This window comes from Rana temporaria, chromosome 2 (genome assembly GCF_905171775.1).
Source record: "Rana temporaria chromosome 2, aRanTem1.1, whole genome shotgun sequence".
In the NCBI taxonomy this organism is placed as follows: Eukaryota; Metazoa; Chordata; class Amphibia; order Anura; family Ranidae; genus Rana; species Rana temporaria.
In genome coordinates, this window is record NC_053490.1 from 171258047 (window position 1) to 171281807 (window position 23761).

General features: G+C 43.3%; 1 protein-coding gene across 2 annotated transcripts in view; it reads left to right on the plus strand.

The window, feature by feature from the left end:
- The window catches only part of SLAIN1 (SLAIN motif family member 1), a 69646-nt gene that overhangs the window by 22741 nt on the left and 23144 nt on the right, over positions 1-23761 (plus strand). Inside the window, exons 3-4 of one of the 2 annotated variants that reach the window (XM_040341423.1) lie at positions 20430-20579; positions 23139-23288. In XM_040341423.1, the coding sequence (XP_040197357.1) occupies positions 20430-20579; positions 23139-23288 (300 nt within the window). The remainder of the gene's footprint in view (positions 1-20429; positions 20580-23138; positions 23289-23761) is intronic. The other variant, XM_040341424.1, reaches the window with a different exon arrangement.

The following is a 23761-nucleotide window of genomic DNA, read 5'->3' on the forward strand; positions in this document are numbered from 1 at the left end:
GAAGAAGCCCCCCCTGGTAATTGAGCTAATAACGAAGACAGGGGGGGCGTCCGGAGCAGAATAATAAAATATTTTAAAAAGCCTTGTGTTGTGTGTTTATTAACTTTAACTTTTTGCCTCCAGGTGAATGGGTAGGGGTACGATGTACCCCATATCCATTCACTTAGGGTGGGGGGCCGGTATCTGGGGGCCCCCTTATTAAAGGGGACTCCCAGATTCCGATAAGCCTCCGCCCGCAGACCCCGACAACCAATGGCAAGGGTTGTCGGGAAGAGGTCCTGTCCTCATCAACATGGGGACAGGGTGCTCTGGGGTGGGGGGGCCCGCAGTGCGCCCCCCTGCCCCAGAGCACCCAACCCCCCCATGTTGAGGGCACGCGGCCTGGCACGGCTCAGGAGGGGGGGGGGGGGCGCTCGCTCGTCCCCACTCCCTTCCTGGCCGGCCGGGTACCGTGCTTTGGATACGGGTCTGGTATGGATTGTAGGGGGACCCCCTACGTCAATTTTTCGGCGTAGGGGGGGTCCCCTTACAACCCATACCAGACCTAAGGGCCTGGTATGCTCCTGGGGGGGAACCCATGCCGGTTTTGTTTTTTACAAATTGACGTGGAGTTCTCCCTCGGGAAAGCATACCAAATGCCGTCGCTGCAATGGGCCTTTACAAGGTGTGACTAACTTTACACTTTGTAAAACGAGCCCTAATTTTACACTTGCAAAATAACACTTACGGCGCAAAAAGGAAGCTAGAAAGCTTTGTGGATCGCCTTAAGTGCTAATTTGCATACTAGCAACGGCATTTCGACTCGAAATGCCCCCAGCGGCGGATGCGGTACTGCATCCTAAAATTAGACAGTGTAAATCAATTACACATGCCGGATCTTCTGTGTAACTTTGGAAAAAGCCTTTTGAGGATCGTTTCCAAAGTTACACACAGACTGAACAGCACTTAAGTCGGAGTATCTCTTTTGAGGATCTGGCCCCCGGTTCTTGCTCTGTAACGAGTGATCGCGGGTGTCCGGCGGTGATCGTGCCTGCCGGGCACGCACGTCGGCACCAGGGGCTGAAATCGCGTTATTACGTGATTTCCAGCAGCCGAGCCGACCTGCCGCCGTAAAACTGCGGTGGCTGGTCGGCTAGTGGTTAAAGTCCGGTTCCAACTTGAACGGGGGGATTGACACCAACAGCTCATTAAAATAAAAAGTCGCTCGGCACCTAAATTCACTCCCATCGCTACTTCCTGCACTCGCACTGTACTCTTGATTGAATGATGCCCATCATCATTCTGTCCAGTTGGGGTTCGCTCAGGACATCAAGGCTCTGTCCCCTTCCTGGACTTGCCAGAGAGCTACAAATACTGCAGCTGCTGACTTTTAAAAAAATGGACACTTGCCTGTCCAGTGCGCCCGCAATGTCAGCAGCCGAGGCAGAGCAATCACTTGTCTCTCGGCTGCCCCCGCCACCATCCTCTGTGAGGGAATCAGGAAGTGAAGCGTTGCAGCTTCACTGCCCGGTTCCCTACTGCGCATGCGCGATTAGCGTGGCCGTCCTTACTGGTCCCTGCTCTCTATTGGGACCAGTGTGTTTCCCAGGAGACAGCTGGGGGGGGGGGGGAGTGGTGTGACTCCCACGGGAGTTTATGCCCGGAGTGGGTGCAAGTACCTGTTTCAGACAGGTATCTGCTTCCCCCCCCCCCCCTGAAAGGCGCCAAATGTGACACCGGAGGGAGGGTTCCAAAAAGCAGAAATTACTTTTTTGGGTGGAACTCCGCTTTTAAAGAATTGTTAAAGGGCTCATTGTCAAAGATCTCGGCGGTAGTGAAAAAAAACCTTACAGCTAATCCTACAATATTTGATAGTCCTGGGGTTCACTGTGTCTTTTAGTGACCTAGGGATCAGCAGGAGAAACCGCAATGCACAGCTAGGGACTAAAGCTGGCCGTAGGTGGATTGAAATTTGTCCAGTTTAGCAGGGACTGGATGAATTTTGAACCATCTATGGCCGTTCCCACTAGACAGAAGCTGATCTAACAATAGACTACTGTCTAACAGGAATTTTGGAAAATTATCATTCGTTCAGCTGTTTTAATGCTGATGAGTGTGTTTTGGCACCCGCTGTCAGAGTGCAGTAGCACAGTGGGGAGCAGTCCTCCATCCACCTCACTTGTGTGGATGGAGTAATTTATTATTATTTTTTTTTTTCTTTATCAGCCTGCTGATTAATAAAAAGACCTATCTTTGGGCAGCCTAAGAAATGGATACTGGAGCTGTTGGATTCCACAGGATTTTTACCTGGAGGTTTGTCTTTCCTACTGAAGGGATTGTTGGCACTGATGGCAATGGAGTTGCTGCTTGCGCTGACTCATATCTGTAAGAAGAATTCTGTATGTCCTTACGGGGAAGTGCTTGTGAACTGCATATTGAAGAACATAGAAACATTATATGTAAATATGGACACGTCAGCAAGAAAATTTTAAAGCGGAACTTCAGTAATTTTTTCAACTTTCTATCTATTAAATCTTCTGCCCTTGTTTAACTTTAGATAGTATATAAAAAAAAATTCTGCCAGTACATGCCTTATACAGCCCACTTCTTGTTTCTTGTCTGGTCATTAGCCTAGACGTATGACATCATGCACAGCTCTTTCTTACTCTTGTGAGAGTTTGAATGGAAGGGAGGGGGGATGAGTCATAAGAGGGCCAACGAGAGCTGTAGGTGTGCCTCTGTGTAAATCCAGGAAGTGAAAAGGCAGCAGCTTCAGCTGCCCACAGTTAAAATGGTTGCAGTCAGTGGAGAGAGATTTCTGCAGTTTATTTGGCAAGTACAGAATCATAGTGTATATATAAAATAATATTCAAAGTGGTTGGTAAACTTCAGGTGTGTGTGTGTGCGTCCTTCTTCTTTTTTTTTTTTTTTTTTTTTTAATTAGTCATGTAAAATTGCATTTTGGTAAGGGAATCTCTACTGGAGTCTTTCGTCCTATATTTGTCACCAGCTGGCATTTAGATTTGTCCTTCTGCCATGGATTCCATTTCAATGCCAGTTGGGGGTCTAATAGCAGAGCGCTAGGCTGGTCATGGAGATAGTCATGGGCTAGTACAGAGGTATTGAATAAGGAGACCAAACAACAATTTGATACAACATTTTTATTTAACTTTGGTAAAATTGGCCACGGTGTCATCCATAAAATGTGGGGGCGGGGTTACAAAAATTTTCTCAATAAATAAATTAAATTACAAAAGGCCAAATTGGCTAAACTTAAAACTTTAAAATCAAATTAATTTCTGTCCATCCAGCAAAAGCTGGACGACTACTCCCCCCATACAGATGACCCCATGACTTATTATGACAAACTGACAGGTAAGGGTGGGCGGGCGGGCGATGCTGCTTGTCAGGAGATGTGACTGAGCAAATCGCCTCAGCCTCTCCCTTATATAGGCTCGTCCAGTGCGGGTTTTACCTCACGCGAACGGACCTATCAGAGAAGGGGGCTGCCGCAGCTGACCAATCAGAGGCTGTTACTACCCCAGAGCGCGGCAGCCCACTTCTCCCTCTGCTCTATCCCATGCAGGCTCAGCATACTGCCGTAGCCTCACATGGGCTAGTACAGAGGTATTGAATAAGGAGACCAAACAACAATTTGATACAACATTTTTATTTAACTTTGGTAAAATTGGCCACGGTGTCATCCATAAAATGTGGGGGCGGGGTTACAAAAATTTTCTCAATAAATAAATTAAATTACAAAAGGCCAAATTGGCTAAACTTAAAACTTTAAAATCAAATTAATTTCTGTCCATCCAGCAAAAGCTGGACGACTACTCCCCACCGGCCGGGGCCAACCGCGAAGCTGTTGGCCGAGGCCCCCCCACCACCGTGGCTGATTCGATCATGGACTGGATACCCATATTAAAAATGTCCAGGCCAATGCCTGACAGATGAATTTGGTCAACCCGAAACAACCCAGGCAAAAAACCCTCTAACTCGGAATGACGAAAGGAAGAGCCACCAATTGAAGGCATAAAACTATGAATCGTCCTATTTAGCCGTCTGCGGATTCTATCCACGTAGAAAAGGGTGCCGTGCGGCGACCATAACAGCCTGGGAACCATCTCAGAATATACTAACACTGAACCTGGGAACATTTGAGTTATGGAATAGAGATCCCTTTTCATTTCACATAACAAGTCCCATGTGTTGAATTTACCCAAGTCATTAGCCCCCACGTGGATAACTATCACTTGGGGTTGAGGCCAGACAGAAGACAAATAAGCTAGGTGGTCTTTTAAATTGCGCCACCGCATACCTCTAACACCTGACCATAAAATTAAAAATAAATCAGGATCAAGCCCCAGGTTAGCAGAGTATGATCTGGATCCGGAGTGCTTGTAAGCCCAGAACACGTAGGAGTGACCTATGACCCAAGCGATATTCCTGGATAAATCTGAAAGAGAATCATAAAGTTAGAAGACTGGGACGAACATATAACTTATATCTATTGCTGCCCCACCTGCCCACTTTTTTAACCTTACTCTCTGAAAAACCTATAGAATCAGCTGTGGTGGCAGCGCCAATTCGGAAAGAATGGGAAGAAAATTGGTACCCAGATAAATTCAAGCGCTTCAAACAGGAGGCCAAAACAGCTGAGAACTGGTACCTAGTTAGAGAGGACAAGTCTTCATGAATAAAAAAGGAATCGTTACTCAATGGTCTGACCAAAAGATAATTACGAACATGAAACACGGGACAGATAGCCTCATTAGGAGAACTGGATAAAGAAAACCACTGGCCAACCTGAGAGGACTTTGATCTGGACAAAAACAGACGGACAGAACCGACGTCAAACTGAACATGAGAAAAACGGAGAAATGAAAAAGCGTTTCTATTTGCTGCAGTAAACTCACCTAACCGAAGGGCTCCAAAGAATGCTATAGAGAAAGCAGCCTTAAAAAGCAAAGATTCGAAATTGGATGAGCAGACATCTTGAAGGATCTGAAGAAGATCGATCAAAATGGGGATAGATATGGGACGCCTATTATCTAAAGAGGGCCTAGACTTTTTGAGGCCCTTCAAAACCTGAGTGACCTGAAAGAAAGAGGTAAGAGCAGGAAGGCCTGCAAACTTAAGGAAAAAAGAAACTCCAGCCAATATTTTACCTATGGAAGCCGGGGACAGATTAGACTGAATGAGAAAGGACAAAAAAGACAAAGCCACGTAAGAAGACACATCTAGTGGATCCAAACCCAATGGTTGACAGAGCACCATTTGTGCCATGAAAGCCTATAATCCCTCCAGGTGTTTTCCGCTACTGAAGCCTTGAGATTCCGGAATATTATTCCCAAATTAAGCCCCAGAGGAAGTCTGGGCAAGGGGTGCCATGTTGATCCGCTGATGGCGCCAACTCTCGGAATCTCTTGAACTGTGAACGAGATAAAGAATCTGCTATGTTATTTTCTTTACCTGCAATATGCTCAGCTCTCAACCATATATTACAGTTCATACAATGAAGTACAAGGAAACGCAATAACCTCAGAACGGGATCAGACTTAGAGGACAGAGTATTGATGGCAAAAAAGACACCTTTATTATCCGTATGAACTAAGATTCTACGATTCCTAAAGATGTCTTCCCACACAACCACCGACACAATCACTGGAAAGAGCTCCAACAGAACTAGATTTTGAAGTATCTCCTTCTGGAGCCAATCAGGGTGCCAGGACTGGGCGCACCAGCGCCCATCCAAGAAAGCCCCGAACCCAGCAGAGCCAGCTGCATCGGTGAAGAATTCCAACTGAGAACTATTAATAAAGTCCATTTGCCAGGCCGAGGAACCATTAAACTCATTTAAAAAAGCATCCCAAATTCTTAGATCATCCTTGATGCTTTTTGAAATTCGGAAATGAGCGTAAGGGTTCACCATACCTTTTATGGCTAACGAGAACCTGCGCGAAAATACCCTCGCCATAGGGATGACTCTGGCTGCAAAAGCAAAAAGACCCAGCAAAGATTGTGCCTCCTTTAAGCACACCTTCTTACTGACAAGAAAGGTTGCAATCATAGACTTCATTTTATGTATCTTCTGTTGTGGCAATCTGAATTCCATTCGTTCGGAGTCAACCGTGATCCCCAAAAATTCAATAACTGTCGTGGGAAAAACTGTTTTCTCCTGGGCCAGAGGCACGCCAAAGTCATGACAAACGTCAAAGAAAACCTGTAAAGCTTCCATACACACTGATGACCCCCGGGGACCTAAAAACAAGAAGTCATCTAGATAATGTAGGATAAGGCCATGAGGGATAACGACTGACACGACCCAATGTAAGAAGGAGGAAAAAGCCTCGAAATAAAAGCATGACATAGAAAACCCCATTGGCATGCATTTATCAAAATAATATTTATTCAAAAATTGAAAACCCAAAGAATTGAAGCCTTGTGGATGCACGGGAAGAAGGCGGAAAGCCGACTTAATATCAGCCTTTGCTAGCACAGCCCCTTGCCCTGCTTGCCTCAAAAGACACAAAGCCTCATCAAATGAGGCGTAGCAGACTGGAGCCTCCACAGAGGCAACTTCGTCATTGAGTGACGAATGCGGTGGGTAAGATAGGTGGTGGATCAGTCTGAACGCACCCAGCTCTTTCTTGGGTACGATGCCCAAAGGGGACAACCGGAAATTAGAGAATGGCGGGTCATTAAAGGGGCCAGCCACCCTACCCTCAGACAATTCTTTGCAAATTTTCTCAAGCACTAAGTTAGAGTGCATGGATACCGATAGTAAATTTTTAACTGGTGTACACCCTGAACCAGTAAAGGATGGCACTAAGAAACCATTGGCAAAACCTTCAGTTAGCAGAGCCGCCATCCTGTGGTCTGGATAGCGCTCGAGCCATGGGCGCATTCTTGCCAGGCTCACCGGAGTCGGGGCCTTTCCCATGTGTGTCCTTGGGTCCTGAATGAGAGGAACTAGCGGCAGCTTTACGAAAACATCTGCTCGCCGCGTGAGTACCGCCACAATAAGAACACTCATGTTTGTATCTACAATTCAATAAGAATTTACATTGACCCTCATTGAATGCAAAGCATACACCCTTCCTGACTGGACTCTGACCATTTGAAGCGGGGCGAGGGGTGAACTGGGGCCTAGGTGGCAGCATAAGGTTTAACCATAAACCAACGTCCTTAGCCCCCCAATGCAGCGATGGGTGCACAGCTAGTTTTTGACGGAAATTCTCGTCATATGAGAACCATGCGGAGCCGCCAAAGTGGCGAAAGGCCTCCGCAATAATATCCAGGTGTTGGAATAAACCTGAGCACTTCCCCGGGAAGCGTTCTCCCATAACTGCTGAATAGATACAGAACGCTTGCAGCCAGTTTTGAAATGTCTTAGGAACCGCTCTCCTCCTATCTTCCTCTGTTCTTTCGCTGGACTGCCTGTCAGATTTAGCCAAAAACTCCTTAGAAGCAGGGAGAAGTGATAATATATCGAGATATTCACCCCTCCAAATTCTTTCTTTGACTGACTTAGACAGATGAAAACCCAGCGGGGATAAACTGCAAGGGAGGGGTTCCTTAAAGGAAGACTCGCTGACCATAGCAGCCGAGGATCTGAGGGGTAAAGTATTATTAACAGCAGGACACCTCACACTCGATCTGACAGTAACATCCTTATTTAGCAGAGAGGGATGACCAGCCTCATGCCACACCACACCAACCTCCTCCATATCAATAGCATTATCGCTATTTCCAGCACCAGTCTCCTGTGCACTCTGACTTACTGTGCATGCCTGAGTACTCAGACTCTCACCTGGTTGCACATACATATTTACATTTTGTGAGGTAAAATCCGCATCATGTATACCTTTGAACTGCTGCACAATGACAGACAAAGATTCAATTAGACTAGAAAATGCAGATAACTGGTTAACATTACTGAAAACAACTTCAGGTAAAACATGCTCACCCAAGTCCCCAGGAGGGGGGGAAGAGGCAGCGCTGCTCCCTTGCTGGCAAGAAGCACCTCTTGTTGCAGCTCCCTCAGCTTGAGGAGCTAAATTATTGGTCTTACATTTCTTTTTCCTTCCAGGCTGTTTCCTGGGGGCGCCCACGCTCATCTCTGGTACTGCAGCTGGGCTGACAGATAAAACAGAGCCACTCTCCTCAGACAGGCAACGCTTCAGCCACTCTTCACCTCCCCTGCTCTCCGCCTTCTCTAGGAGTCTACATAAGAGCTCCTCACGGCTGTCCTGCACAGCGCGCTTCATCCTGAGAGAGAGGGAGAGGCGGGCGATGCTGCTTGTCAGGAGATGTGACTGAGCAAATCGCCTCAGCCTCTCCCTTATATAGGCTCGTCCAGTGCGGGTTTTACCTCACGCGAACGGACCTATCAGAGAAGGGGGCTGCCGCAGCTGACCAATCAGAGGCTGTTACTACCCCAGAGCGCGGCAGCCCACTTCTCCCTCTGCTCTATCCCATGCAGGCTCAGCATACTGCCGTAGCCTCACATTCTCTTCCGAATTTCTATGCCCTGTGACTGGCTCCTGAATGAATTATACTACAGGCATCAACTCTCGCTAAGGGGGGGGGGGAGCATAAAAAATGACACATTACCTAAATTCTTCAGATCCCACCAGTCACTACAGGATTAAAAATAACCGTAGCATTGCTGAAGTTGTTGCCAGAATGTGTGTATGTTATTATTTAGCTTTTAGCCAGTGATGTCTTAATATAAGGAAAGGAGACAAAGATGTGCTGGTAAGAGGATGAAGTATGTTCTTGGCATGCTTTACTGGTTTGTGTGAGAAAAATCGCTTTGCTCTTAGGATTCACCTGAATAGTCCAGCGCTTCCCTAATGACTGTCATCTTGTTTCTGTCTCAGCTGAGGCTCTGCTCAGTTTATAACCATATTCTGGAGCCATGCTTCACTGCACACCAGAAGATGAGATCTAGAGAACACATGCAGGGCATTACTTTAAAGGAACAGGAAACCCAAACTTCAAGATGCTTGAATGGAAGTAATTGCTTATAATTTTTATATAGTGTGGGGGGGGGGGGGGGCAACTATTTGATCCCCTGCAGAACTTTGCCCACTTACCACGAAATGAAGATTTTTTTTTTTATAGGTATTTTAAATAAAGACAGAATATCGCCCAAAAATCCTGAAAAAACCCCCACAAATGTTATAAATTGAGTTGCAGTTCAGTGAGTAAAATAAGTGATTGATCACCAAGCAAAACAGGACTTGGTGGAGAAACCCTTGTCAGCAAGCACAGAGGACATTTCTTGTAGTTGGTTTGCACACACCTCAGGAGGGACCTTGGTCCAATTTTTATTTTATTTTAATTTTTTTATAGATCTTCTTTAAACCCTTAAGGTTTCTTGGCTGTCGCATGGCAACTTGAAGTTTTCGGCTCCCTCCATAGATTTTTCTATAGGATTAAGGTCTGGAGACAGGCTAGGTCACTTCATGGCCTTTTAATGTACTACTTTATTGAGCCACTCCTTTGCCTGGGCAGTATGTTTTGGGTCATTGTCATGCTGGAAGACCCATCCACGACCCATCTTTAGCCTAGGTTCACACTAAATGCAGTGCGAATTTGCTGTGGTTTTGGCACCTCATCTAAATCGTAACGATCCATGCAAACCAATTGCGGAGTGCATGTTAATGACATGCCGCAATGGATTTGCAAAACGCTGTACGATTTGCAGAATCTGATCACATGGGTGTCATTGTCATGCTGGAAGATCCATCCACTCCGTGTTTGACTGTAAGGATTGTGTTCTTATGGTCATAGTCAGAATTTTTCTTCCTCCAAACACAGCAAGTCGAGTCTCGTCTGACCACATTCAGATGTTCGTTGGCAAATAATTTTCGCGTGAATGTGTCTGAAAAAGCAAAAATACAGTTATTTGTAAATGTAGAGCAGAAGTTGAGAGATGTTTGACATTATTGTTAAAACTGAACTCCAGGCAAGGTATACAGTGCTCAAATTCTTATTAATATACAGTATTTAGCGCCAACAGTTAGTGCATCACTTTACAATATAAAGGCAGACATTACAGTTGAAATACAAGAAGGGTTAGGAGGACCCTGCTCATAAGAGCTTACAGTCCAATTAGGATTGGGCAAGTGGTACAAAAGGTAATAACTGTGAGGGATGAGCTGATGGAAGAATTCAAAATGCAGTTAGGTGGAGCCAGGATAGGTTTCCCTAAATCATTTTTTTTTTTCAGGGATCCCATAAAGGTGCACAGAGTAGGACGTAGCCAGGCAGCTTGAGGTAGAGAGTTCTAGAGGATGGGAGAAGTCCAGGAGGTGAGTATCAGAGGAGAAGACTAGGGTGCTAGTGTGCAGGAGGTCTTGAAACTGACGAGGATCAGAGGAACGAAAGGGGGTGTTGGCGAGGAGTGTAAAGATGGAAGAATACAAGGTAAAGGGTGTTACCATCAGAGTGAGTTGAGGGGTGTGTGTGTGTGTGTGTGTGTGTGTGTGTGTGTGTGTGTGTGTGCGTCCATTGTCTGGGGTCAAAAGATAAATCAAAGTTGCAATGTAGCCAGGCTGTTAAAGCGGTTGTAAACCTGCATAAACTTTTTTTTTTTTTTTTTTTTTTTTTTAAACCTGCAAGGCAAAAGGCATAGTCGGCTAGTATGCACCGCATACTAGCCGATTATGAAATACTTACCTCGGAACAAGGTGACCACCACTTACCTGGTCCACGCCGAGCAGGATGTCGTCTTGCTCCGGCGTGTCTTCGGGGTATCGCCGCTCCAGCGCTGTGATTGGCTGGAGCAGCGATGACGTCACTCCCGCGCGTGGGAGATTTAAAATCGGCAGGGTCCGGCGATTGCCGGTCCTTTCGCCGTGGATTCCCCCCTGCGCATGCGCCGCCCGCATTGCGAGGGGAATATCTCCTAAACCGTGCAGGTTTAGGAGATATTCTCCTTACCTACAGGTAAGCCTTGTTATAGGCTTACCTGTAGGTAAAAGTCAAAATAGTGGGTTTACAACCACTTTAAGATTGATGGGAGTGTTAAAGTCCCCCAAAAATGATGGGTCTTTCAGAGAAGAAAAACCCAAGTACCCCAAGTCTTCAAGGAAGCGTGATGCTGGGTCAGGAGGCGGATAAATCGCTGCACTCCTCAGAGAAATTGGAGGCACCAGATGAAAAACATTTTATGTAATCTGCAGGCCTAAAACATTTTTTTTAGGCATGTGTGCAAAAACTAATTTGCAAATATGGCTCTGGCAGCAAAAGGGGGTTAACGGTGGTTTTGTTAATGGAACTTTTATGTTTTTTTTTTTTTTTTTTTTTTTTTTTTTGCAGAACTGCTTTATATTGAGTATAAACAAAATACAAATGACAGATTTGATGAGGTTTATTATCTTCCTTGTTATCACTTTAAAACCAGTTTGGGATCTGTTGCAAAGACTTGCTTTCATGTTTTAATCGCTTTGTTATACAAGTCATGAAGACTGCTTAGTTTTGGTTGTGCCATGTGGGATTTATGTGGGTAAGATGGTGGTTTTTACACTGGCATACTTTCAAATCTGAACAATAAAGCTATCGGAAAGCATGCTGTTTTGTCTCAGGGAAATCATTTGAGATGATGTACTTCATCTAAAAATGCACTCATCTCTTTCATCTTCAGTATCTGTAATCCCTACAGGATGAAGCATAAAAAAAACTTCTGTGATGACTTGTGGTGATAAAGTGTTAATCTAGTTATCTCTGTGGCTTTGATGAAACACCTGCTGTACTTGCATATTGCTTTCTCCTTCCATTATTTTAAATGCATGCTAACCATCGCAAATTAATTGTGACCATTAATTACAAAGTGCTTTAACAATTTCCATTGTACACTACCAAGGCTGTCTTTGATCAAGCAAGAATGTTTAATACAAGTATTTAAGCTGGCCCAAAGTGGATGACATTTACATGCCTGGAGCACCATGTAGTCTAAACCAGGTGTCCTTCAAATTTCTAAACAAAGGGCCAGTTTACTGTCCTTCAGACTTCAGGGGGGCTAGCGGGAATGGAAAGTTTCCTGGCATCAGTGGCAGTAAACGCCACATTTTGGTATTGGTGGGAGGAATAGTGTGCCATCATTGGTGTCAGTGGGAGAAATGAAGCCCCATTGTTAGTTGGCAAAATGGTGTCCTGTGTCAGTGGGAGGAATATTTCCCCAAGGACCTCAATTGGCCCCGGGCCGCAGTTTGGAGACCACTGGTCTAAACATTGTCTTTAAAATTATACATTATTTTTTTTTGTTTTATCTTTTGCTGCATCTCGGTGCTGCTACTGTCCGAGCCAGCTCTTATCTATGTCAATGCATTTAAGTGATGGCTGCATAGAATTTATCAGGGAGGGTTTCTTTACAGTTGGCAGCATTGGACCATTCAGAATTAGAAGTAAGGGCTTTCTGAATTTATTGCAAGCGCATGGTATTCTTGTGGTGTAAGGAATATTGTGTGCCATCTGTTTAGAAGCGCACACGTTGTTCAAGTGTCTGGTCAGAGATTAAAGTATAACTAAAGGTAAAAGCTTTTCTTTAGTTTTGAAAAGGGTGCAGAGGAATTAAAATGCTTGTCAGTTCTTATTGCTGTCTGTACCCCTGTTCAGGAGAATCACTCTGTCTCCGGTTTACCATCATTGAAAGTAAAAGAAAATCCCAAATTTTGGGTTGTCCCCAGAAAAGTAATGGAGGGGAAATCTTCCAATGATGACACTAGTGTCTGATGACCTGGGGGTCTCCAAGGAATTCCCTTTTTTTTAAGGACTTCCTCTCACTTCCTGTATGGGACAGGAAGTGAAGGGAAATCTAAATGGGACACAGATGATAAAATCTGACAGGGGTTATAACCCTCCCTCACTCTATCCAAAATTAAATACTTTTAATATATTTTCAGTGATCCATTGTGGGTGTGGATAGCATATACAATGGGTAAAATAATTATTTGATCCTCGGCATATTTTGTAAGTTTGCCCACTTAAAAAGTATTAGACCCTTAATGTCTTTGTATCATAGATCTATTTTAAATGATGGAGGCAGAAAATCACCCAAAAATCCATAAAAAAAACATATGATACAAATGTTATAAATGGAGTTGCAGTTCAGTGAGTAAAATCCAGTATTTTGATCCCCTACCAACCAACAATTCTGGCTCCCACAGACTGGCTAAAGCATGGGTCTTCAAACTATGGCCCTCCAGTTGTTCAGGAACTACAATTCCCATCATGCCTAGTCATGTCTGTGAATGTCAGTTTTGCAATGCCTCATGGGATGTGTAGTTTGAGGATCCCTGGGCTAAAGTATGTGCTCATTTGGTACACAGGTTAGTCCTGTCAATCTTAAGAAGGTGCATCTAACAACTCATTCTGTGGACAGGAGTCTTTTATACACATCTTCCATTCAAACCTCATCATCATCCCTGCAATACCAAAGGATGTCAGTGGCAAGATTGAAGACCTGCACAAGGTTGGAATGAGCTACAAGACCATTAGCAAGAAGCTTGGTGAGGAGACCACTATTGGTGCGATTATTCGCAAATGGAAGAAATCCAAAATAACTATCAATAAGAATCCTTCTGGAACTCCATGCAAGATTTCGCCTCATGGGGTAAGGATGATCATGAGAAAAGTGAGGGATAAACTCAGGATCTTGTGAATGATCTCGAGGCAGTTGGGCCCACAGTCACCAAACAATTGGAAATCCCATACGCCGCAATGGATTGAAATCCTGCAGTGCCTGCAAGGTCCCCCTTAAGAGGGCACTTGTACAGGCCCATCTGAAGTTTGCCAAGGAACATCTAAATGATTCCAAAAAGGATTGGGAGAAAGTGCTGTGGTCAGATAAGACCAGAATTGAGCTCTATGGCATTAACTCAACTCCATGTTTTAAGGAAGAAAAATGCTGACTATGACCCTAAGAACACCATCCCTACAGTCAAGTCCATAGGGGGAAACGTGCTTTGGGGCTATTTATCTGCCAAAGGTACAGGCTGACTTTGCCGTAATGAGGGGCCAGTGAACGGGGCCATGTATTGTAGCATCTCATCCAAGATTTTTTTTTTCCCCTCAGCCAGAACACTGAAGATGGGTAGTGGATGGGTCTTCCAGCATGGCAATGGACCACAACATACTGCTAAGGCAACACAGGAGTGTATCAAGAAGAAGCACATTAAGGTCATGGAGTGGCCTAGCCAGTCCTCAGACCCTAATCCTATAGAAAATGTATGGATGGGAGATCTGTAAAGAAGAGTGTACCAAAATCCGTCCGGAGATGTGTTCAAACCTGGTACAAGAAACGTCTTACTTCTGTGCTTTCCAACAAGGGTTTATCCACCAAGTACTTGGTATGGGGATCAAATACTTATTTTACTCGCTGAACTGCAACTTCATTTATAACATTTTGTATCTTCTTTCTTTCTTCTTTTTTTTTTTTTTTTTTTTATGGATTTTTGGTTGATATTCTGTCTCTATCATTTAAAATACACCTATGATAAAAAGGATAGACCGTTCATTGCTTTGCAAGTGGGCAAAACTACAAAATCTGCAGGGAATCACATTTTATTTTTCTCCACTGTAATTGAATGCATATCATTTTGATCCTAAATAAGGCCTGTACTGAAAAAAAAAAAATAGTTTGCATTTGCTGACTTGGTTCCAAAAATGCTACCAGTAAAAGCTGCTTGCTTGTTTAGGACAGTGACTCCAGTGAGTATTGTAGCCATTTGATTAGATGTCAGACAGCAAACTGGCAGTTCTGTGAAAGGGGGGTCAGTAGAAGCGGCAGGAATATTTCTCTCAATAGAGGCAGTAGGCCAATTGGAGACGTGAAATGCAAATTAAAACCCATTTTGTTGTAACAATGGTGTAGCAAAATCTGAATTTTACTTGGTCTCTGTATTAAAAGGATGGGGATATTCTAGTAGTATTGTTCAATGTGCAGTAACTTTCCATAACTGAAATCCTGTAGCCACACAACCTTTTGGTGTCTAAAAGCTACTTTAAACTGGTCTTCCTGGGTTATAATATAGGTATATTAAGCTTCTATGCGATGGCTGTATTTCTAATGAGTTTGAAAAGAAACTGAGATACAGGGGAAGAACCACCTTTTTTGCCTCCCAGGCCTTTATTGAATAGTGCATCTAATCATTGTATAGCATTTTTATACATTTCTCACAAAATTGAACCTCCCTGTTTTAAACTTGTGATATTGAGGCTCTATTCAAGACTTTTGAACGGGTTTGAAATGGTGTCAATTTAATACAGGCAGCAGTAAAAAACAAATTTTCTAGTATAACCGAGAGATTTCAATGTACAGTATGGCTTTTTGTAAACTCCCTGAGAACCAAAACTAGCTTGTAACAGAATACGCCACCTGATTTGCCATTGTCTCTCTGCAACATCTTTTCAGAGCTCTTGTTTAGGCCTCCAGCACTCTGTGGTGCCACATCTTTCCTGAGATTTGATTACATGTCCCGCAAGTTCTGTGAGATAGTTTCCATTTACACTTTAATTGAGGCCCGGACATTTTAGGCTGAGCTGCTTGGGTGGGGGGGCGCAGCGGTGATTCGTGGCTGCGGTTAATGATGGGATGTGGGGTTCCAGCACCTTGCACCTCTGGACCCCTTTACACAGCCCCCCCACATGTGGGCCGCCGTAGCCCACCGGGCATATGCCCTATGGCCAGTCCGGGCCTGCTTAAAGTAGGTGAGAATACACAGCTTAGTCGGCAAAAGACCTAATAAGATTTATTGTGAAATTCTACCTTGAATCAGAACTATTTTCTGCAGCACACAAAGCCAAAGTTCAACAAAATCGGAACAAGGGACCTAACTTGCAGACAATAGGATGTGCCCTTGTGCTGATGCCTCTTCTGTTAAAATCTTCCTTGCATGACCCCCCCCCCAACCCAACACCGTTGACGGAATCTTATGGTGCTGTGGAGGTTAAAAGAACATGGGGGATGTCACAGGCTCTTATCAAGTGTGCCTGCTAATTTCCACCCATTCATAGAAGATGTAGTACAATTTCTATGAATGGAGGATGGGCAGACAAGCAATAGGTCAGCCTCTTCCATTCATATAGCATGCTTCACTCATAGAAACTGTAGTTTGGCTTGGATGGTAACGCGTAAGAGGGGCTGTAGCTATTTGTATTGTCAGTGCTGATTCACAAGCCTGTAGCTTTTCAATCGGCACCAAATTACACCTAGCCCTGACCACTGCATTCTGGATTGATGACACTACCTCGGTTGCTGAAACCCTCCCTGTGAGCTGCTGTGTCTTGGAGGAGCGTGTGACACACAAATTTTTAAGGAAGATTAGCTCAGTCAAGAGGAGGAGGGGGGGGGGAGGTCTCGTCATGCTACAGGCAGTCTCCCTAAGTTACAAACATCTGACTTGCATATGACTCGTGCTTTAAAAATGGAGGGAGACAGGAAGTGAAAGGAAATCTACTCCTAGAAAGGGAGACTCGTTCCTCCTGTGATTCCACAGCAAATCAAAAAAATGTACCTGTTCCAACTTGCATACAAATTCAACGTTAAAGTAATGGTACACTATTTTTTTTAATATAAATCTTCTCTCTGCAAATGTCATAATGTGCTAGTATGAAACTATACATCACATACCTGGTCTTCTTTCTAGGTTGGTAGGCAGCCACCATTTGCTTGGCTGCGATGACATCACTCCTGTGCATTCACACAGGAGTCATTAGAGCAGCCTGGGTCTGCTTATTCTAAGGTATGCCACTAGGGCCCATTTAATTGCTAAAGCCAGCTAATACTTTCCTGGTTCACTTGCTGGTGGAGCCTGGCCTATAATGGCCTCATTGTAAAATCTCTAGGATGAGGTTTTTTCCTTTTTCATTCTTATGCACATGATCATTTGGCCTAAATGCTGGTGTACTGAGCTCCTCATGCAACAATTGCCTTCAGTGTTAACATTTTGTACTTCCTTGGATAAGTACATCAAGGTTGATTTATATATGTCCAGGATTTCCATGTTTCTGCCTCCTCAGCACTATCTGTGATTTTTGAAATGGGTGATCGGCGTTACCAATTTATCACCCACCCCCTTTTTGGCATTTCCACAGCCCCTTGGGGTTTTAACACTGTGCTTGATTTAAAAAAAAAAAAAAAAAAAAATTTGCTTGGAGGATTCATGTTCTGGGGTACCTAGACGATATCTTGTTAAATGACCAGTTCTCCCTTTTCCTGTTATCCAATATCCAGAAGACTGTGCAGACTCTGCAGAGCTTTGGTTAGATCTTCAATTTAAGGTAGTCATCACTGGACCCATCTTGCAGAATGTAGTACCTAGGCTTGATGTTGGGCACGGTCCTGTCCAGGATCTTCTAAGATGGGACAAGCTATACTCCCTCCGCTCTCATGCAAATGCCCTCAGGATCCAGAGGAGCTTCTTCTTTTGTGCCTGCATGAGGGTCTTGGGTGTCAGTTTCCTGCTTCAAGACTTTGCCATACACCCATTCTTGCTCCATACCATGTAGGACAAACTAAATTAGACAGATGGATTGCCCATCTGTTTGACAACCCAGGTCAGATTTTCTTTTAAAAAGGGTTTTATTATTATTATTAAATCAAACCGATATGCTCAACAATTAGATGGTTACATTGCATGTTCAACAACAACAGATCAGAATTTTTTTTTTTTTTTTTTTTTTAAAAAGGATGCGAAAGGTCTGCAAATTTCAAGGACGGCATCGCGTAGCAGCAAAGAGCCAAATGTCACTATCCAAAGTTCCTTGGGAATTGGGAGTATGCTGCATAGTGCATAAGAACGAAAATGTCCAAACGACGCCAAATTCCGCTAAACGCAAAACCCTGCAGTCAATATATCTGCATATAGAGAAAAATGCAATACAAAAATATAGAAATGTTATCACCGTAAACATCCCAACCAGGACAACACTTGGCGGACAATTTATTTAGGAAGTAAATATGGAAAATGAAACTAAAGGTGGAAAGAGATGAGGAAAAGGAAAATAAGCCAGAAATAAGAAATTAGGCAGGTTAGTGGCGTGCAGGCAGTTTTTTTTTTTTTGTGTGTGTGTGTGTGTGTATATATGTATGTATGTGATATATATATATACACACACACACACCTGTGCTCAAAAGTTTGCATACTCTGGTAGAAATTGTAAAAAATGTTGGCATTAAAGGGGTTGTAAATGTAAAAAAATCCTTTTGATTTTGCTTTTAAATGTCCCTATTTCTTCTGAGAAATCCTCACTTCCACAGTAATGCAAGGCTTTCTCCCTGGTGTGGAGAAAGCCTCTTGAGGGGGGGAGGGGGCGAGCAGGAGTGTCAGGACGCCCACTAACACACGGCTCCTTTCTCTATCTGCAAAGTAGAGAGTGTCCTGACTTGCCTGCTCGCTCCCTCAAGAGGCTTTCTCCACACCAGGGAGAAAGCCTTGCATTACGGTGTGTAGTTACAGACAGAAGAACAGGAAGTGAGGATTTCTCAGAAGAAATAAGGACATTTAAAAGCAAAATCGAAGCATGAGATTAAGTGAAGGAGGACTGCACTGAGGTAAAGGAAGCTATTTAGGGGGGAAAAAATGTACCTTTACAACCCCTTTAATTTCACTTGGTGCATCCATGTGAGAGCTAACAAACACATTGACTATTTATACTAATTGTGATTTTAAAAAGCCACAAATGTGGGAAATTAACCTTTTATTTGCAATTTCTGAGTTACTGGCTGTTGCACATATTTGGGAAAGAACTTGGGACAAATTGTTGGCTTCTGTGGTAGTAGTGCTACATTTGTTTCTAGAAGTACAGTACCAAACACAGGTCCTTCTCCCTCTGTTCTTATGATCTCTATTGCTTGTTTCAGAACTGAGCCTAGCTGAAAGTGGGGTTCTATACAGGGATGTCTCTTTTTTTATATGCTAGTGTCCAGGTAGCTGCATACTGTATAATCCATGGTAAAGACTGAAGTTTCTTTGCCTCGTCTTTTTTAAAGAGAGGAGGGGGGGGGGGACTTTTTTTTTTTTTCATTATAAAGCCGTGTGCATCACATAGTAACTGGATTTGATATTTTAGACACGCATACTGGAGCATTTAGTTGTACTCCTAAATGAGGCCCATGTTATGTGTACCAATATTGATAATTGAAATTGTTATTGTTCATTAGTGTAAATTTAATATATATTATACCTTGTGGCTATAGAAACAGAAGTTCATTCACATAAAGCCAGGAGTTCCTAACTTGAGGTATACATACTATTTATGAGGTCCAAATGATGAAGGTATTGGACTGGATCTCTGAATAGTTAGTGTTGCTAAAAGCAGACTATATCTGGTCTCCCACAGTACACAGAACATGGAAATGCAATTATTTTAGTAAATATAAACTGCCAAATAGCTTTTTACTCCTCAGCCGTGTAAAGCAGTCTTGTTGTGTTTATCGGTTAATGTAGGAGGAGTATTTTTAATATTTCAATGAGCTGTCTGATGAGGCTGCAGGGCTCCTAACCCTCTGTCTGGACAGTGCTGATTGGCAGTGTGCTAATCAAATGCACTCTCCCAAGAAAACAACCTCTCTAGCAATTCTGAGCATGTGCAGCTTGACTCCAAAGGCTCCGTCTTATCCAGACTTGTCCAGGGGGGCAGTGCAGGGAGGGGAGGATCTGTGTAGATCAAGTAGCCTTTTAACACAATGCAGATGAATAACCCCTCCGGTTCCACAGTGAGTATAACGAGCATGCTTTACTGAACATAGACTGATTTTACTGTTGTGGGTTTAGTAACTCTTTAAAAAATTCAGATTATGAGTGACAATGTTTGTTACTGTACCTTCTAAGTTCTGATTAGACAAAACGGTAAAAATCAAAGTGACGTTTTTATTTTTATTTTTTTCAGTTCAAAGCTATCCATATGTAAAGTAAAACCAAACTATCGACCTCCTTCCTTTTTAAGGCATATGGGTATCTAGTAGGCCTGCTGATAACTATTGCTATGACACTTTTTGCTAAAAATGTAGTAGGTACTTTGGATTGGGCCTTCAAAGCATCACCGATCGGATATATTTTTTTATTTTTTGTAGTGACACCTAACAGATGTTAATGAGCGTAAATACAGTCCTGTCAGGACACGGATGGATGTAGTCCTCTGACATTGACTTTGAGCCTGAGTATTGAAGTTCCACCCAAAACTGATATTTTTTATGGATGTTGGGTTGAATCCCGCACCAAATGCTGAGACACCAATGGTGCAATTCCCCTTCATCATTTGGCTTTATTGTGACTGGGGTTTATGATTGAAAGCAAGATTTGCCAGAATATACGCAAAACTGAAATATTGGTTTTTGGGTGAAGTTGACCTTCAATTACTGTTGGCCTGAACCGTGCTTGTTATGGTTTCAAAATAAATACTAATCAGTCATTTCTGTTCCTTTTTATGTTTAGCTGGTCGCTGGAGGAGTCTCTTTTCCACTCCTGTTTCCATGTCTTTTCCATATAGTCCAGTTGCGAGACTCACTCCATATTTCAACGGTGTTAATTCTCCCAGCATCCTTAAAACCCCAACTAAAGCAATACTAACACCAGAAAAGACAGGTAAACCTACAACCTATTCTATTTTGCACTGAAAATGTTGTGGGTTTTTTCTCCCTTTTCACAGTGTAATTTGCTTCCTCTATATCAGTGGTTCTCAACCTTCTAGTGCCGTGACCTCTTGATAAAATTTCCCAAGTTGTGGGGACCCCTAACAGTAAAATTATTTTCATAGCGTGGGTTGAAAGCACCCAAGGCAAGACAAGTAATTCTCGCCCCTAACCGACGGACATTTAGCTCTCCCTGAGTGCCTTCCACTCGTACAGTATTAAAACCCCTTATAGTACATTTTTGGGTGTACTACTCTTTCTTTTTGCTCTCCTTTCTTTCCCTTTCATCTCTCTCTATCCTAATTCCTTGTTTTTTTCCCCCATCCCTCCCCCTAACTGTCTTTCTTGCTCTCTTTATTTCCTTTCTCTCCCTTTTTCTTTGTTCCTCCCCCTCTTATCATCTCCCTTCCCGAGAGAACAGTGTGGGCTTTAGGAACAGTCCAGGATTTGGTGACCCCTGGCAAATCATCATTTGACCCCCGAGGGGGTCCCGACCCCCAGGTTGAGAACCACTGCTCTATATACTGTGTTTTTTATTTTGCTATTGATGTTTTTTTGTTGCTGTACTTCTTTTTTGCTGTTATTTTAAAGGCTGGAATGGATGTTTGGCAATGTTTTAAGATGTGTTGGTTTCCTTTTTATAAGTATACACCACAGCTGATTTATTTACAATTTTTCCTTATACCAAATGAAATATGTGACGTTAATTAGTGTTAATCCAGTTTTAATTCTGTGCACAATGCTGTAAAACATCAAACGTTTAGATGTGGGTGCTTGTGGAATGCATACTTTCACAAATAGATCTTACCATGTGCTAGTTACAAATTATGTTCACATTTGTTTCCCATATGAATTGAAATTAATTGCATTCAGTATTGCGCCCCCCCCCCCCCCTCATTTAGGACTTCCTGTAGATTATACAGCCAATTTAGCTGCTTTTGAAGCAGCATGTACTGTCCACATCCCTCGTCTTTAAAGGAGAAGTATAACCTAAAGCTATTTTGGCTATACTTATCCTATGTATCACAGTAGTGCAGTTAGTTCTGCACTCCTGTGATCTATTTTCAGCTGACAGCAGGCTGAAGCTCTAAAGATTTCGACCATATAATCGGGATCGATGAGTATCTCCCTTTTAAAAACGGACTAAGGGCTCATGCACACTTGAGCTACTTTTACGTGTGTGTGTGTTTGTTTTTTTTTTGTTTTTTTTTTATGCTTTTTAAACGCTCCTACATGTACATGCACACTAAGGGCCAGATTCTGAAAGGACTTACGACGGCGCAGTGCCATGTAAGTCCTAATCCGGCCCGGCGTATCTATGCACCTGATTCTTGGAATCAGTTACGCATAGATATCCATTAGATCCGACAGGCGTAAGTCTCTAACGCCGTCGGATCTTAACTGCATTTTTTTGTTGACCGCTAGGTGGCGCTTCCGTCGAATTCCGTGTCGAGTATGCAAATTGGCTAGATACGCGAATTCCCGAATGTACGCGCTGCCGACGCAGTAAAGTTACGACGTTTACGTTAGGCTTTTCCCGGCGTATAGTTGCCCCTGCTATATGAGGCATAAGTGCGGCGTACCAATGTTAAGTATAGCCGTCGTTCTCGTGTCGAAATTTTAAAAAGTTACGTCTTTTGCGTAAGTCGTCAGTGAATGGGGCTGGACATCATTTACGTTCACGTCTAAACCAATGACGTCCTTGCGGCGTACTTTGGAGCAATGCACACTGGGATATTCCACGGACGGCGCATGCGCCGTTCTGCAAAAACGTCAATCACGACGGGTCACAGTAGTTTTACATAAAACACGCCCCCCTGATCCAAATTTGAATTAGGCGGGCTTACGCCGGCCGATTTACGCTACGCCGCCGCAACTTACGGAGCAAGTGCTTTGAGAATACAGCACTTGCCCGTCTAAGTTGCGGAGGCGTAACGTAAATCAGATACGTTACGCCCGGCCAAAGATACGCCGCTGAATGAGAATCTGGCCCTAGGAATTTACAGAAGTTTGGAGTCTGCCCCAAAGTCATGTTCAGGAGAGGAACTTTTTGAGCATAAACACACATTGATGCTGGCCAGAATAAATTAACAATCCAATCGTGCCAGGCTTTTACTAAATTTTTCTGCTGCTAAACTACTTTAATAGAAAAGGCAAGACTAGTGTGTATGTGGCCTAAATCTGTCTTCAGTCGATTGCAATAATGGGGAAATGGCATCAAAATATTTCTGAACATGACTTTCATTCAGTCTGTTCTTTACTGACCAGAAATTAATTTGACTTGGTCAAACCTACCTTACACTAGACTGCTGCTTTTCAGTATGGATGATAAAACTGCTGCAGGAAAATGTGCTTGTATTTAAGAAAAGAGTTTTAGGACCTGGCCCGAAGGGACCTAATCGCAACTAGGGCCATTAGAATTTTTTTTTCTTTTTTTTTTTTCTAATGCTCTAGCTTGTGGTGGTAACGCATATTTATTGCATATCATTTAATGATGATCTTGGTTTTTCAGGTTACAATTTGAAGATCTCCCCTTTGAGCCCACAGTCTTCAATAGACAGTGAACTTAGCACTTCTGAAGTGGAAGATGACTCAATTGCTATGGGATACAAATTGCAAGACCTCACTGACGTTCAGATCATGGCACGATTACAAGAAGAAAGTAAGCTCATTTGAATTGTTAGATGGTGTTATAGTAGATACGAAGTGTTTTTAAAGCCAAACTCAAGTAGAACCAAAACGACTCCCTTGCAGCAGGGCTGTTTCTGTACTGCAAGAATTAACTACCTGTATATTTTAGCTGCCTGATCCCTGCTTACCTGGCTGACGGCTTTCCCCCATGCTCCATTGGTGGACTGTCCCCGGTGTCCTATTAATCCTGTGCAGGTCTATGGATCCTGCCTGTCTTGATGACATCAGAAGACCATACATGGTGTCCCTGGGTACAGTTTAGTTGCCCAGGTTTTAAACAAACATACTGAATATGGTGCTGTCATATTTGTGTAGCACTATACAGCAATCCTTAACAAAACCTAACACAGCAAGAAGCAAAAGGCATACAAGTACAGCCTTCTAGCCAACAGGAAGTGATACTAAATGGGGGATGAAAAAAAAAATTGGAGTGGAGTTAAAAGT